At 40.3% G+C, this 17,524-nt stretch overlaps 1 protein-coding gene across 1 annotated transcript in view; it reads left to right on the plus strand.

Moving 5' to 3' along the window:
• LOC110336847 (vomeronasal type-2 receptor 116-like) overlaps positions 1-16,822 on the plus strand; it is a 28,331-nt gene extending 11,509 nt beyond the window's left edge. Inside the window, 6 exon segments of the mRNA XM_021219590.1 lie at positions 1,398-1,689; positions 2,030-2,456; positions 2,459-2,835; positions 3,444-3,671; positions 4,692-4,815; positions 15,864-16,822. Coding sequence (XP_021075249.1) covers positions 1,398-1,689; positions 2,030-2,456; positions 2,459-2,835; positions 3,444-3,671; positions 4,692-4,815; positions 15,864-16,822 — 2,407 coding nt within the window.
• The last annotated feature ends 702 nt before the right edge of the window (positions 16,823-17,524 follow it).

The raw sequence follows: 17,524 nt of genomic DNA on the forward strand, positions 1-17,524 counted from the left end.
TTGCAGAGGGTTAGTTGGAATTCAGGGGTGCCTAGTTTTCTATATTAAACAACGCTGGAGGAGCTTTAAAGAAAAGTGATATGCTCTAGTTTGAGCAGAAAGGTGCAGTTGTACTTGTTAGAACTGAANCCTTTGTTTGGACTTTGTTCATTCTGTCNTCAGTGCGAAGGGTGAGGAGTATCTGGAGCCATGCTGTTTACTGTGCATAACCGAGGATGGGTGGCACTGTTGATTCAACTACCTCAACTCTGTTAAGGCATATTGGGGTAATTCTCNCAAACTCAGTCTTACAAAATGCTCAAAAAATTGGGCCTCTATACCATGAGTGTGATGTTCAGCATTATATTCACACCAAGCTTTGACAATTAAACTGGAGAATGAAGTTTAAACACTTCTATTCTAGATCTGAGCATGTGGCTCCGATTTTAGTGGGAATGAATGAAAGTCGTGTATGATTTCAAGAGATTGAAGGGTTTTGGGATTTTTGAGTTAGCATTTTAACCCCCTTCAGATATTTCAAGTGACCACATTATAAAACCACCCTAAGGTGGTAATGAGGCAGGGGAGTTTGGCATGAAGTTGCATTAAGTTTCAGACCACCAAGAGCCACATTTNAAATACCTCAGGCTAATTACTGTTCACTTTGGGGGCAGGAGTAGGTTTTGACAGGGTGTAGTAATTGGATTGTAATCCAAGGGAAGTTCCTGCTGTTAATAAAATTCACATTGAGGAAAAAAACACTTGTTTTGAGGTGATAGTTCTTTTTGTGAGATTTTAGTATTTAAGCTCTTAGAATGTGAACACATTCTATAGCTAACATCTTCCTGAGATTTTTAACTACTGGAAATCCTTAACCAATTATATTTTATTTTGAGAATGATTTGGTTACTTTTTCTTAGATGGTTTCTGCTATTTTCTGTAATCATAGTTCATCTAAACACAGCCTATTTTCTTGAACATTGAAGTTTGTAACCTAAAGATAGGATCTCATTTTCAGTGAACTTACAGACTAGCGCAGTCTTCCCTTCTATAGGAAGTAGCTGTTGCCGAAGCGAAGAGGTAGCTGGCTCTTGTAATGGGAAAGTGCTGTGTGGAGCTTCAGGGGTCAGTGTTTATTATGTCATCTGTCAGTCCTAATGGTTCTATTCTCTAGAAGTCTGAAATATATAATCTGAAATCCTTAATAAAATTGGATCTAATTTTATAAAATAAAAAAAAAATAAGTAAAGGGGAAAAAAATAATTATGTTCTATTTCCATAAAATACTGAGAATATATTTAAACATTGATTTTTGGAAATAGAATCATTCAAACTGTAAAAGTTACTGCACTAAACGTATACATATTATATGTGATATGTGTCTTCCTCCTAAATATTGTTCTACCTTCTCTGGTCAGGTTTAAATTGAGGAACTATCAATGTATTTTGGCCATGAGGTTTGCCATTGAGGAGATCAACAGCAACCCCTTTCTTTTACCCAACACATCCCTGGGATTTGAGATCAATAATGTCCCACATGGTCAAAGGTACACTCTGGTAAAACTTTTTAGCTCACTTTCAGGGTCTAATTATGACATCCCTAACTATATAAGTGCAAGAGAGAGCAATTCAGCTGCTGTACTGACTGGACCATCATGGATAATATCTGAAAACATAGGAGCCCTGCTGGATCTTTACAAATTTCCACAGGTGAGAGACAGTGATGGGATAGGACATGAGGTCAGGTCTACATGGTGACATTTTAGGAAGCTGTAAGGGAAAACAGGGAAGCTTAAATCACTCTTCACAGATAGGGAGATGAGGTAGAAAGTTAATAGTATATCTGTATTTCTATAGCTTAGAACAGATGAAAATGGTCTAGTAGACAGAGGACACAATTGAACCTAAGAATTTTTTTGTAGTTTTCTAGAAAATCCATAAAAGTCAAGATTGACCTTCAAAGTAGGATTGTCCTAAATACTTCATACCATTGCTGTAGAATTGAGTTGAATTTTATAACGATGTTCTTGTGTCTGATTTTTTTCTACAGCTTACTTTTGGGCCCTTTGATAGTCTCCTGTGTGAACAAAGGCAGTTTCCTTCTCTCTACCAGGTGGCCCCCAAGGATACATCTCTGACAAGCGGCATTGTATCTTTGACTCTTCATTTCCACTGGATCTGGGTGGGGTTATTCATCATAGATGATGACAAAGGTGCCCAGATTCTATCAGATTTGAGGAGTGAGATGGATGAAAATGGAATCTGCATAGCATTTGTAGAAATGATCCCAGTCATCAAGGGTTCATTTTTTACCAAACCCTGGAAAAATCAGGTGCAGATCTTAGAATCATCATCGAATGTGATTATTATTTACGGGGATTCTGATTCTCTATTAAGCTTAATAGTGAATATTAAACAGAAGTTACTCACATGGAAAGTCTGGGTACTGATCTCACAATGGGATGTTTCTAAATTTGATGATATTTCATGGTAGACTCATTGCATGGAGCTCTTATTTTTTCACACCATCGTGAGGAGATTCCTAATTTTACAGATTTTTTGCAGAAATCCAACCCTTCCAAATACCCGGAAGACACTTATCTTCATGTATTGTGGCACTCATTCTTCAATTGCTCATTTGTTAAGAAAGATTGTAAAATTTCACAAAACTGTTTGCCTAATGCCTCCTTGGGATTCTTGCCTGGGAACGTATTTGACATGGCCATGAGTGAAGAGAGTTACAATGTATACAGTGCTGTGTATGTTGTGGCCCACAGTCTCCATGAGATGATTCTCAATCAAGTACAATTTCAAAGTCATGAAAATGGAAAAAAGATAGTATTCTTCCCTTGGCAGGTAATGTCACTTCAGTGATATTGTGATAACAGTAACATGACACTTGAAGACTTTATAAATTCACTCAAACTAGGCAATACATAGTTTAGACTATTTTGTCAACAATCTGCAAGAAAGACTGTGCAATGTATATATTATATATAGTTGCATTACAAAGAGCCATACAATATCTTCACAGTAATATTTTCAATAGGAAAGGTGCACTTACCCCAGAGATTTCACACAACAGAAAACTAAGGGAGAACTATCACAGTGAACATGAACACCTCTAAAATGCTTACGTTATGTAAATAATCACTCAGTAATCACTGTAAAGTGTGAACTCTAAATATTTTTTAAATGTAATTGGGTATGACTATATTTTCAGAAAAGCTAAGCGTTTTCTCCATGCACAGTCATGATTTAGGGGTACTTGGTTCTAAGTATTTTAATGAAACTGCTTGGAACATTTTAGAAGATGATGTTGCTTTTGGTATCAAGTATTAGATGTGATTAATACCTATATTAAAGATGCTTTTCTGTTAAAATCAAATAGAGATATTTCCTGATCCTGCTTTGTCTACACTTGTCTGGAGTTTATGTAATATAAGCACATGCATCTCTTTTAGCTTCACCCATTTCTAAGGAAAACACAACTCATCAATCGGGATGGAACGAATGTGGTTCTGGATCAGAAAAGGAAATCACATGTTGAATATGACATTCTCAACTTTTGGAATTTCCCAAAAGGTCTTGGGCTAAATGTGAAAGTAGGAACATTTTCTTCAAATGCTCCAAAGGACCAGAAATTATCCATATCTTCTAACATGATACAGTGGGCCACAGGATCGACAGAGGTAGGTTACATCTTACTTCTATATTTTGAACAGTATGTAAATCTCAAAATCATGTTTCTGAGTGTCAGGATTCTTCATTGCTCACACAGGGCCCACTGATAAACAATTAATGGCCACCAATATACAGAATTATCTTAACACCTAATTTTGTAAAATGAACTATTTATTTTCCAATCTACTCATTTACTTAATATCATGAATACAGAATTTTACAGGATGGTTTCCATCACTGTCTCAGATCATCTGACAGAAAGCTTGTTTTATCCTGGCTTGGAAGTTTTCATTCAATGATCAGTTGGCCTTTTCCTTCAAGGCTCCAGTCAGAACAGAAGAACATGATGGGAATGTGTACCTGTGTTAGTTGTTTGTCTTGCGGTTGCAAAAATGCTACCTAACAAAATGATGTGGGAGCATTTTTCTAGCCTCACAGTTTGAGAGCAGGTTCTTCCATGGTGGAGGAAGTGATTCACATTGCATTAATAGTCAGCATGCAAAGACTACTGAGTGCTGCTGTCAACACCCTCTCCTGATTTTCATTTATTCAGGGACCATGGCCAATAAATCGGGGTCACCCACTATTAGAGATGATCTTTTCACCTCAAGTAAATTAATCTAAATAAATATTTCCCAATACTTTTCATAGAGTTATTTCCACAGTGATTCTAAAGCACATCAAACTGACATGATGAGCATTTACCATGGAAAAAAACACACATTAAATGTGTTTGTAACCTAAGAGTAAAGAGGAAGTAGATTTGTAGTGAAACCAAGACAGGATACAAAGCACATAAACTTTTACTTCTATGACTCACCTCATAACTTCTCAACCATTTTCTAACAAATCACATTATTAGGGCCAAGCATTGACCACATGGGCCTATGAATGACAGTTCCTTGTAGTGAAAACAATTCAACTATCTGCATTTAGAGAAACTGACATAAACAAATTAATGGTTCTACATTCAAAGCCACTCTATTGGAGATTCCATAAAAACCTGACCATTTGCTATCAATTTTCAGATTCCACAGTCTGTATGCAGTGAGAGCTGTCATCCTGGATTCAGGAAAACCCACCAGGAGGACAAGGCTGCCTGCTGCTTTGACTGCACTCCTTGTTCAGAGAATGAGGTTTCCAATGAGACAGGTAAGAGTCAGTCATGCGGAAGACATTCATACCTGTCCATGTCTGCAGTATCTAAGCAAATGGAAAACATCCGTAAGTGAACTGCAATCAGTTCACTTCAGTGAAGATAATTCTCTTCCTTCCAAATGTTAGGAAATCACAAGTTATAGCTCATTTTTCCCACTGAAATAATACACTATTGGCATTGAAATTCATACCTGCTTTGTGTTCTTGAACCATTGTAGTTGAGGCTGACAGAGGAAAACAACTTTATCAGTGCCAGAGTGTAAGACCCCGAAAGGAGGAACTCCCTCTGGTCCGGAACTCTCTTGGGTNCCCAGAAAATTCTCGAAATACACCTTATACACACCTTGCTGTAAATTACATGAGGTACTTTATTTACGAGGCCTCGGGCCGACTCGTATCTCACGCAGGAGACAGAGGAGTCGACCCAGTCCCTCAGAAGTAAGGGGTTCTTATAGGGTTAGGATTGGGGGGGGCAGGAGAGTTGGTGCAGCCACAAGTGATTGGCTCATTTGAACATACAATGCAACAAGATAGTACAGCCAGCCGGAGTGGCAGAATTCCAGAGGCCGGGGGCCTAGTCTGGGGCACCTCTGGTCAGTGTGTGACCCTGAGTGAACCGGGGTGAGATGCCTCCTTGGCAGAGTTTATGAGCTAACCTTGACAGCCCCGGCTGGCTCCGGCACTCCTTTATCTGTATGGCCTTGTTAGTCTCAGCGGCCGGGTGGGCTCCGTCTTTACAGTGTTCGGCCTTGAGCCTTTGAATTTTCTTTCAGTCTCAAACATAGGAAGATGGGTGCCTGGCTGGGGCAACTGAGATAATTGCCTAGCTAGCTGTCAGGTGGAGGAACAGAAGACCTTCAGCTGCCCTAAGAGAACAAAGGCTCTTTACTAGCCACATTCCTAATGATCTAGGGAACAGGTTTTGGGGAAGTCTTAAAATTAGGGCTCTACAAGAGCACTCTGCTTCATTTCACCATGCCTTTTGTCTTAGTTTCTTTTCTACTGATATGACAAAGCAATGTGACCACGCAACTTATAATAGAAGACCTTTAATTGGCTTATAGTTCCAGGTACTTAGAGTCTGTGAAGACAGAGCAAAGTGTGATAGTTTGAATGAGAAGGGCCCCCATATGCTCTTATGGTTGAATACCTGGGCTACAGTTACAGAATTGTTTGGGAAGGATTAGGATGTGTGGCTATGTTCAAGGAGGACTGTCATTGAGGGTGGGTTTGGAGGTATCAACATAAAATGGACTAGCATTCACTCTCCCTCTCTCCTACTCTCTCCCTCTCCCAGTCTCTCTCCTCTTCCACCTCTACCTCCCCGTCCTCTGCCTCATGCTTCTGGTTCTGATGCCAGCTTTCAGCAATTTTTTCCAGATCCCTTCCTTCCTGTAGTTTGCCATGTCCACCATCTGGAACTGTGAGTCTGCAAGTTAAAAGCTATCTTTTATAAATTGCCTTGGTCATGATGTCTCGTCTCAGCAATTGAAAAATAACTAAGACAGCATAACAAAAACAATTGAGAGCTCTGAATGACAAGATCCTTAAAGCCCTTCAACATCAACACACATCTCCCAAAAGAACATCTCCTAACCCTTTCCAGATAGTCCCACCAATGAGGGGCAAATGCATACAAATATGTATGGAGTGGAGTGTATTGTCATTCAAACCACTACATTTTGCTCCCTGACACCCCTGTTCTTGTTAGCAAATGATAATGTTATTTTTTAATTTGATTTTATAAAATTCTATGTATTATACAGTGCATCCTAATCATAGCCTCCCCTCCTCCCAGCCAACACCCCCGATGTCCCCCCTCCCCTACATCCACTGTTCTTCCAGTTGCCTTCACAAAATGACAGAGATGTCAACTGAACATGCCATAACAAGATGAGACTAGGCATAATCCTTCAAGTCTGGACAAGACAACCCATTAGGGGAAAATGGGTACTGCAAGCATGCAAAAGAGTCAATCATACCCCACTTTCACTATTGAGAATCTCATTTTAAAAGCCCCTGTCAGGGAGCTGAAGAGATGACTCAGCAGTTAATAGCACTGACTGCTCTTTCAAAGGTCCTGAGTTCAAATCTCAGCAACCACATGGTGGCTAACATGCCACAGACCCCCAAAATCTGACCGGCAGAGATGGGGAGAAATGACACAAACACCAAGTCAGGTTCCAAACAGATTTCTTCTTTATCTCTCCAAGCAGCTTTTCCTCTCCCTCTCACAAACAGCTTTCTCTAACCCTCTCCCGGCTCCAACTAAACCCAACCAGACTCTTCAACTGCTTGCTCCAACTGAAATGTTTACAGCCTTTTCCCACAGCATTCTCCTCCCTCCCTCCGGGGCACATCCTGTTTTTCTCAGTCCTCTGAGCTTCTTCAGGACAACATTCTCCCCTCTGCCTGGGGTGCATCCTGTTTTCAGTCCTCTGACCTAATCCCTCCCCCATCTCCTGGATCCAGTCAGCATTCAGCCAGGGTGCTCGGTGATTGTCCAGTAACTCAGCAGGCAGTACAGTACAGGATCATCCACACAGGCTCAGCAGGCTCAGGTTCTTGCAGCCAGGGAACACGGGGCTTACCCGCTCCCCACATAGAGTTCAGGCTCAGGCTCTTGACAAACAGGGACCACGGGGCTTGGCACACCTGCTCCCCACACTCACAACCATCTGTAATGAGATCTAATGCCCTCTTCTGGTGTGTCTGAACACAGCTATAGTGTACTTACATATAATAATAAATAAATCTTTGGGCCAGAGCAAGTGGGGCCAGAGTGAGCAGAGGTCCTGAGTTCAATTCCCAGCAACCACATGATGGCTCACAACTATCTGTACAGCTACAGTGCACTCATATACATAAAATAATAAATAAAATAAATCTTTAAAAAAAAAAAGTCTATGTCAGAACGATCCTGCTTTCATGTCCACTCTGTTAGCCTGTGTCTTTTTATTGGGGAATTGAGTCCATTAATACTAATAGATGTTATTAACCAAGGATTGCTAATTCCTGTTATTTTAGTGGTGGTGGTGGTGGTGGTAGTGGCGGTGTGTGTGTGTACCTTCTTTTGCTGGAGTGAAATTATTTATTGCTTGCATATACTTGGGTGCAGTTAATCTCCTTGGGTTGAAGTTTTCTTTCTAGTACTTTCTATAGGAATGGATTTGTAGATAGATTATGTTTATACTTGACTTTGTCATGAAATATCTTGTTTTCTCCATGTACGGTGATTGGCAGTTATGCTGGGCTGACATCTTTGGTCTCCTGGAGTCTAAAAGACATATGTTTAGGCCCTTCTGGCTTTGAGAATCTTCATAGAAATTATTTATTTCTTGTGTTTTCTTGAGTTCAGTTAGCCTCATTGGGTTGAAGTTTTCCTTCTAGTATCCTCTGTAAGACTGGGTTGGTGGAAAGATACTGTTTGAATTATGTTTTGTCATGGAATATCTTGGTCTTCCCATGTATGGTGATTGAAAGTTTTGCTGGCTCGTATCTGTGGTCTCTTAGGGTCTTCAAGTCATCTGTCCAGGTCTTTCTAGCTTTGAGCATCTCCATTGAGAACACAGGTATAATTCTAATAGATGAGCCTTTCTATCTTACTTGGCCTTTTTTCCTTTGCAGCTTTTAATACTCTCTCCTTGTTCTGTACATTTTGTGGTTTTTATTATTATGGGGCTTGGAAATGTCCTTTTCTGGTCCAATCAACTTTTAGCATTCCATACACTTCTTGGACCTTTATAAACTTCTTTAGGTTAGAAATTTTTTCTTTTATACTGTTGATAAATCGGTTTTTGAGCTGGGAATCTTTTTCTTCTATTCTATTGTTCTGAGTTTTAGTCTTTTCATAATGTGTGAGACTTCCTGAATGTTTGGGGGCGAGGAAATTTTTAGATTTAATTTTTATTGACCAACGAATCTAGGTTTTTTTATATATAATATCTTCATCGCCCAGATTCTTTTTTCCATCTCTTGTATTCCACTGGTGATACTTGGGCCTAAAGTTCCTGTTCACCTACCCAAATTTTCTGTTTCCAGAATTCCCTCAATTTATATTTGTTTTATACCTCCTGTTTCCATTTTCAGGTCTGGAACAATTTCCTTCACTTGTTTGTTTGGGTTTTTTTTTTTAAGGTATTTCTGATTTCCTCCAATTTTTTGTTTGTCTTTCCTCAATTTCTTTAAGATTTTTTTTTCATTTCTTCTTTAAGGACAATATCAATTTTCTAAACTTTGTTTTAAGGTGATTTTCTTCTGCTTCAGATGCATTGAAATATTCTAGTCTTATCCAGAGACTACCCCATCCGGGAGTCCATCCCATCATCAGCCACCAAACCTAGATACTAATGCTCATGCCAGCAAGATTCTGCTGAAGGGACCCTGATATTGCGGACTCTTGTGAGGCTATGCCAGTGCCTGGCAAACACCGTAGTGGATGCTCACAGCCAGCTTTTGGATGGAACACAGGGTCCCCAATGGAGGAGCTAGAGAAAGTACCCAAGGAGCTGAAGGGGGCTACAACCGTGTAGGTGGAACAACAATATGAACTAACCAGTACCTCCTGAGTTTGTGTCTCTAGGTGCATATGTAGCAGAAGATGGCCTAATCAGCCATCACTGGGAAGAGAGGCCCCTTGGTCTTGCAAACTCTATATGACCCAGCACAAGGCAAGGCCTGGGCCAAGTAGTGGGAGTGTGTGGGTAGGGGAGCAGAGGTGGGGGACGGGGTATAGGAAACCTTCGGGATAGCATTTGAAATGTAAATAAAGAAAATAATAAAAAAAAAAGAAAGAAAGAAAGAAAGAAAGAAAGAAAGAAAGAAAGAAAGAAAGAAAGAAAGAAAGAAAGAAAGAAATATTCTAGTCTTGCTGTCTTAGGATAGCTGGGCTCGGGTCAGTCAGATTGTCCTGACTGTTGTTGACTGGGTTCTTATACTGGCTTTTAGGTATCTGGGTTTGGGATCATAATAAATCTAAGTGCTATATTCTAGGTTTGTCTTCCGGTTTTTACTTTCTTTTCTCTCTTTGGCCTTCTGGTCTTTGTAGCATGGATTTCTGCTGCCCTGCATGAGCTCTGATGCAGAAGGGAGTGTCTGACCAGGTTAAGGGCAGGACTTATGGTGCTTATCTTCTGACTAGTTTGGCCTGTACCTGATCTTCTGGCTTTTTTTTTTTTTTTTTTTTTTTTTTTTTTTTTTTTTTGTCTTACTGAAAGTTTTCTTTTTCTTTTTTCCTTTTATTGGATTTTTTTTTTATTTACCTTCAAATCTTACCCCATTTGCCATTTTCCCCTCTGGAAACCTACTAACCGTTCACATGAACTTGTTTCTATGGGCATGCTTCCCCAACCACCCACCCACTCCCGCCTCCCCACCCTACACTGGGGCATTGAGCCTTCACAGGACCAAGGGCCTCTCCTCCCATTGATGTCCAACAAGGCCACCCCCTGCTACATATGCAGCTAGAGCCATGGGTCACTCCATGTGTACACCGTGGTTGGTGGCTTAGTCCCTGGGTGCTCTGGGTGACTGGTTAATATTGTTCTTCTTCCTATGAGGTTGCCAATCTCTTCAGCTCCTTCAGTCCTTTTATTAACTCCTCCATTGTGGTCCCCATGCTCAGTCTAATGGTTGGCAGCAAATATCTGCCACTGTATTTGTCAGACTCTGGTAGAGACTCTCAGGGGACAGATATATCTGGCTCCTGTCAGGAAGCATTTCTTGGCATCCCCAATAGTGTGTGTTTGGTGACTGTATATGGGATGAATGCCCAGGTGGGGCAGTCTCTGGATCTGTTTTATGTCTTTGTCTCCATATTTGCTCCCATGAATATTTTCTTACCCATTCTAAGAGGGACTGAAGTATCCACACTTCAGTCTTCCTTCTTCTTGAGCTTCATTTGGTCTCTGAATGGTATCTTGGATATTCTGAGCTATTGGACAAATATCCACTTATCAATGATTGCATACCATGTGTATTCTTTTGTGGCTGGGTTACCTCGCTCAGGATGGTATTTTTTTAGTTCCATCCATTTGCCTAAAAATTTCATGAACTCATTGTTTTTAATAGCTGAGTAGTACTTCATTGTGTAAATGTATCACATGTTCTGTATCCATTCCTCTGTTGAAGGATATCTGGGTTATTTCCAGCTTCTGAATATTATAAATAAGGCTGTTATGAACAGAGGGGAGTATATTTCCTTATTACATGCTGGGACATATTTTGGGTATATGCTCAGGAATGGTATAGCTTGGTCCTCACATAGTAGTATGTCGAATTTTTCTGAGGAACCACCAGGCTGGTTGCCTTAGTGGTTGTACCAGCTTGCAATCCACCAACAATGGAGGAGTGTTCCTCTTTCTCCACATCCTCCCCAGCATCCGCTGTCACCTGAGTTTTTGATCTTAGTCATTCTGACTGATGTGAGGTGGAATCTCAGGGTTGTTTTGATTTATATTTCCCTGATGACTAAGAATGTTGAACATTTCTTTAGGTGATTTTCAACCATTTAGTATTCCTCAGTTGAGAATTCTCTCTGTAGCCCATTTTTTAATAGGATTTTTTTGGTTCTCTGGATTTAACTTCTTAAATTCTTTGTATATCTGGATATTAGTCCTGTAACAGATTTAGGATTGGTAAAGATCTTTTTCTGATTTGTTGGTTGCTGTTTTGCCCTATTGATAGTGTCCTTTGCCTTACAGAAGCTTTGCAATTTTATGAGGTCCCATTTGTCAATTCTTGATCTTAGAGCATAAGCCATTGGTGTTCTGTTAAGGAGATTTTCCTCTGTGCCCATTTGCTCAAGGCTCTCCCCCACTTTCTCTTCTATTAGTTTCAATGTATCTGGTTTTATGTGGAGGCCCTTGATCTACTTGGACTTGAGCATTGTACAAGGAAATAATAAGAGATTGATTTGCATTCTTCTATATGAGTCCTTCTACCACCAGTTGAACCATTGCCAGTTGTTGAAAAAGCTGCTCTTTTTCCACTGGATGGCTTTAGCTCCTTTGTCAAAGATCAAGGGACCATAGGTGTGGAGGTTCATTTGTGGGTCTTCAATTCTATTCCACTGAGCTACCTGCCTGTCGCTGCTCCAATACCATACAGTTTTTATCACTATTGCTCTGTGATACAACTTGAGGTCCAAGATGGTGATTTCACCCAGAAGTTCTTTTAATGTTGAGAATTGTTTGGGGTATCCTGAGGTTTTTGTTATTCCAGATGAATTTGCAAATTACTCTTTCTAACTCCATGAAGAATTGAGTTGGAATTTTGATGGGGATTGCACTGAATCTGTAAATACCCTTCAGCAAGGTGGCCATTTTTACTATATTAATCCTGCCAATCCATAAGCATGGGAGATCTTTCCATCTTCTGAGATCTTTGACTTCTTCAGAGACTTGAAGTTCTTGTCATACAGATCTTTCATTTGCTTGATTATCGTCACATCAAGGTATTATATATTACTTGTGACTATTGTGAAGGGTGTCCTTTCCCTAATTTCTTTCTCAGTCTGTTTATCCTTTGAGTAGAGAAAGGGTACTGGTTTGTTTGAGTTCATATTATATCCAGCCACTTTGATGAAGTTGTTTATCAGGTTTAGGAGTTCTCTGGTGGTATGTCTGGGTTTTCTGTTGTTTTTGTTGTTATTGAAGACCAGCCTTATTCCGGGTTTATCTGATAGGGTGCATAAGATTCTTGTGATCTTCTTGTATCTTTTGAAGACTGTTTTGTGACCGATTATATGGTAACTTTTGGAGAAGTTAGGTGCTGAGAAGAAGGTATATTCTTTTGTTTTAGGATGAAATGTTCTATACATATCTTTTAAAGCAGCCTGGTTAACAACTTCTGTTAGTTTCACTGTTAGTTTATTTTCTGTTTCCATGGTATATCCATTGATGAGAGTGGGGTGTTGATGTATCCCACTACTATTGTGTGAGACTTAATGTGTGCTTTGAGCTTTAGTAAAGTTTCTTTTATGAATGTGGGTACCCTTGCATTTGGATCATAAATGTTCAGAATTGAGAGTTCATCTTGGTAGATTTTTCCTTTAATGAGTATGAAGTGTCCTTCCTTATCTTTTTGATAACTTTTGGTTGAAAGTTGATTTTATTTGATATTAGAATGGCTACTCCAGCTTGTTTCTTTGGACCATTTTCTTGGAAAATTGTTTTACAACCTTTTACTCTGAGGTACTCTCTGTCTTTGTCATTGAGGTGCATTTCCTGTATGCAACAAATTGCTGGATCATGTTTTCATATTTAGTCTGTTAGTCTATGTCTTTTTATTGGTGAATTGAGTCCATTGATGTTCCTGATTTAACTTTGGTACCTGGTATCTTTATAGGAAGTTGTTCATTTCATCCAGATTTTCTAGTTTTGTTGAGTATAGCGTTTTGTAGTAGGATCTGATGATGTTTTGGATTTCCTCAGGTTCTGTTGTTATGTCACCTTTTTCATTTCTGATTTTGTTAATTAGGATACTGTCCCTGTGCCCTCTAGTTAATCTGGCTAAGGGTTTATCTATCTTGTTGATTTTCTCAAAGAACCAGATCCTGGTTTGGTTGATTCTTTGAATAGTTCTTTCTGTTTCTACTTGGTTGATTTCAACCCTGGGTTTGATTATTTTCTGCCATCTACTCCTCTTGGGTGAATTTGCTTCCTTTTGTTCTAGAGCTTCTAGGTGTGCTGTCAGGCTGCTAGTGTATGCTCTCTCTAGTTTCTTTTTGGAGGCACTCAGGGCTATGATTTTTCCTCTTAAGACTGCCTTCATTGTGTCCCATAAGTTTGGGTATGTTGTGGCTTCATTTTCATTAAACTCTAAAAAGCCTTTAATTTCTTTCTTTATTTCATCCTTGACCAAGGAATCATTGAGTAGAGTATTGTTCAGTTTCCACGTGAATGTTGGCTTTCTATCATTTATGCTGTTATTGAAGATCAGGAGTCTATTGATGTTAAGAGATATTAAGGCAAGGGGGTTGTTACTTTGTGTTATTTTTGTTATTAGAGGGGAATTGCATTTGTGTGGCTATTTTTTTTTTTTTTGCATTTGTTCAAAGATTACTTTCTTGTTTTTTCTAGGGTGTAGTTACCCTCCTTGTGTTGAACTTTTGGATCTATCATCCTTTGTAGGGCTGGATTTGTGGAAAGATATTGTGTAAATTTGGTTTTGTCATGAATATCTTGGTTCCTCCATCTATGGTAATTGAGAACTTTGGGTATAGTAGCCTGGGCTGACATTTGTGTTCTCTTGGGGTCTATATGACATCTACCTAGGATCTTCTGGATTTTCAAGTCTCTGGTGAGAAGTGTTGGGTTATTCTGATAGGTCTGCCTTTATATGTTACTTGACCTTTTTCCCTTACTGCTTTTAATATTCTTTGTTTTGAGCATTTAGTGTTTTATTATGTAAAAGGAGGAATTTCTTTTCTGGTCCAATCTATTTGGAGTTCTGTAGGCTTCTTGTATGTTCATTGGCATCTCTTTCTTTAAGTTAAGGAAGTTTTCTTCTATAATTTTGTTGAAGATATTTAGTGGCCCTTTAAGTTGGGAATCTTTGCTGTCTTCTATACCTATTATCATTAGGTTTGGTCTGCTCATTGTGTCCTGGATTTCCTGAATGTTTTGGGTTAGGACCTTTTTGCATTTTCCATTTTCTTTGAGTGTGTGTCAATGTTTTCTATGGAATCTTCTGCACCTGAAGTTCTCTCTTCTATCTCTTGTATTCTGTTGGTAGAGCTTATATCTATGACTCCTGGTCTCTTCCCTATGTTTTCTATCTCCAGGGTTGTCTCCCTTGGTGATTTCTTTATTGTTTCTACTTCCATTTTTAGATCCTGGATGGTTTTGTACAATTCCTTCACCTGTTTGGTTGTGTTGTCCTGTAATTCTTTAAGGGATTTTTCTGTTTCCTCTTTAAGGGCTTCTACCTATGTACCTCCATTCCCCTGTAAGGGAGTTATTTATATCCTTCTTACAGTCCTCTATCATCATCATGAGATGTGATTTTAAATCCGAATCTTGCTTTTCCACTTTGATGGGGTATCCAGGACTTGCTGTGGTGAAAGAACTGGGCTCTGATGATGCCATATAGCCTTGATTTCTGTTGCTTATGTTCTTGCCCATCTGGTTATCTCTAGTGCTACCTGCTTTTGCTGTCTCTAGCTGGAGCCTGTTCTTCCTGTGATCCTGGTTGTATCAGAACTCACCAGAGTACAGCTGTCTCTGTGATCCTGTGATCCTGTGATCCTGTGATTCTGGAATCCTGTGATTGTGAGATCCTGGGTGTATCAAACTCCCTCTGGGATACTGAAATTCTGGTGTGACCAAGTTCCTGAGATCCTGTTGTGTCAGAGCTCCTGGGAGTCAAGCTTTCTCTGGGTGTTACAGGAGTATGTGGGGAGCCAGACCCTACGCAGGGCACAGGCGCAAGCTGGAAGGAACCCATGCCTCTGGCTAGGGCGGAGGTTGTCTTTCCCTTGTTTCTGTGAGGATATCACTTATTCTGAGTGTTGGGAAAGATGTTGTGGTCCCAACTGTGATCTTAAATCTGTCAGATCTCCAGTGCTCCTGAGTGTGTAAGGTCTCCTGGACTTCCAGCTTCCTCTGTGATCCTGTGATCCTGGGCATGTTAAAGCACCTGGGAGTCGAGCTTCTTCTGGGTGTTGTGGGTCTGTAATCCTGGGCATTTGAGAGCACCTGTAAGTTGGACTCCATCTGGGTATTGTAGGAGTGGGGGCAGAGCCAGTGCCCCAGGTCTGCTCCAGGTTCAGGTTCTGGGCACAGGTTCCTGGGTACCTAGATCCTGGGGATCCCAATTACTCCGGTGTTGGGGTAGATGTTGTGGCCTCACCTGTAATCCTGGGCATTTCAGAGCATCTGGAAGTCAGGATTAGAAATATTATCTGGAAAGTGTTTTTATATGTATATCAGAAACAAAGGAAGATTGTTCTGATAACAGTGCAATGTGTGGAAGCTGGGAAATGGCTTAAAATAAAAGGGAAAATCAGAGTATGCACTCATGATCACATGCATTCCTGCCAGATATGGATCAGTGTGTGAAGTGTCCAGAAACTCATTACGCAAACACAGAGAAGATACACTGCCTACAGAAAACTGTGACTTTTCTGGACTATGATGACCTCTTGGGAAAGATACTTTGTTTCATGTCTCTGGGCTTCTCCTTGCTCACAGCTGCTGTTCTTGGGGTATTTCTTAAGAACAGAGATACCCCCATTGTCAAGGCCAATAACCTGACTCTTAGTTACACCCTGCTCATCACTCTGACCCTCTGTTTTCTCTGTCCCTTGCTCTTCATCGGTCATCCTAGCACAGCCACCTGTGTCCTGCAGCAAAATATTTTTGGACTTCTCTTCACCGTGGCTCTTTCCACTGTGTTGGCCAAAACTATCACTGTAGTTATAGCCTTCAAGATCACTGCTCCAGGAAGAGTTAGAAGATGGCTGCTGATATCAAGGGCCCCTAATTTCATTATCCCCTTATGTACCCTGATCCAAGTTGTTCTTTCTGGAATTTGGCTGACAACATCTCCCTTTATTGATAAAGATGCTCACTCAGAACATGGACACATCATCATCATTTGCAACAAAGGCTCAGCTATTGCATTTCACTGCACCTTGGGATACTTGGGAGCACTAGCCTTAGGGAGCTACTTTATGGCTTTCTTGTCCAGAAATCTGCCTGACACCTTCAATGAAGCCAAGTTCCTGGCTTTCAGCATGCTGGTGTTCTGCAGTGTCTGGGTCACCTTCCTCCCTGTCTACCACAGTACCAAGGGGAAGATCATGGTGGCTATGGAAGTCTTCTCTATCTTGGCTTCCAGCACATCACTCTTAGGCATCATCTTTGTCCCCAAGTGCTACATCATATTATTAAGGCCAGAAAGGAACTCGCTTTGTTATATCAGAGACAAAACATATGCGAGGCAAAAAAACACCTTCTTAACACCTAGCTTCTGTGCTTCTGAAATTAAACATCGTTGAAGGCTAGTTGTTGTTCACTATATGAACACTCTCATATAAAGTTATAATTGGGCATTTGATGCCAGGGGCTAGGTAATCATGTTAACCTAATCCTTTTATCATGTTGAAATGTATACTACATTTTTAGTCTTCCTCTTGTATTCCACCACCAGTCCTACATTGCTTATTGTAGGATTGCTTATAACCCCTAAAAACGTGGGTAGAATATGAAATATCACGTGGCATCTGGATCAGAGAAGAAAACAAGCATCACTGACTATGGGACAAGCCCACCAAGCAAGTCTGAAATTCAAAGATGCTCATAAACATCTGAACAGCATCCATAGTATGAAGGATCCCTGTGGAACGAGTTTTCAGTCAGAAATTGCTAAGTATAATGTAAATAAATATCCCTGGGAGGGCAGGGTTGGTTTGTTGTTTTGTTTTGGCTTTGCTTTTGATTGGGGGGGGTGGTTGTTGTTTGTTTGTGTTGTTTAGTTTGAGTGGTTTGGGGGCTTTTTTGTCTGTTTTTCTGAACAGAAAAGGAGGAGGAGTGGAACTAAGGTTGAAGGGAGGTGAGATAGGAGAAAACGAGAGTGATGGGGGAGGGGAAACTGCAGTAGGGATGTATTGGAGAAAAACAAAACTGTGTTCTAGACATAATGGGGCTATACTAGGGTACCAAACATTTGGGTGTGGTCACAGCCAACTGTGTCGGAGTAG

Source organism: Mus pahari, chromosome 19 (genome assembly GCF_900095145.1).
Source record: "Mus pahari chromosome 19, PAHARI_EIJ_v1.1, whole genome shotgun sequence".
Taxonomy (NCBI): Eukaryota; Metazoa; Chordata; class Mammalia; order Rodentia; family Muridae; genus Mus; species Mus pahari.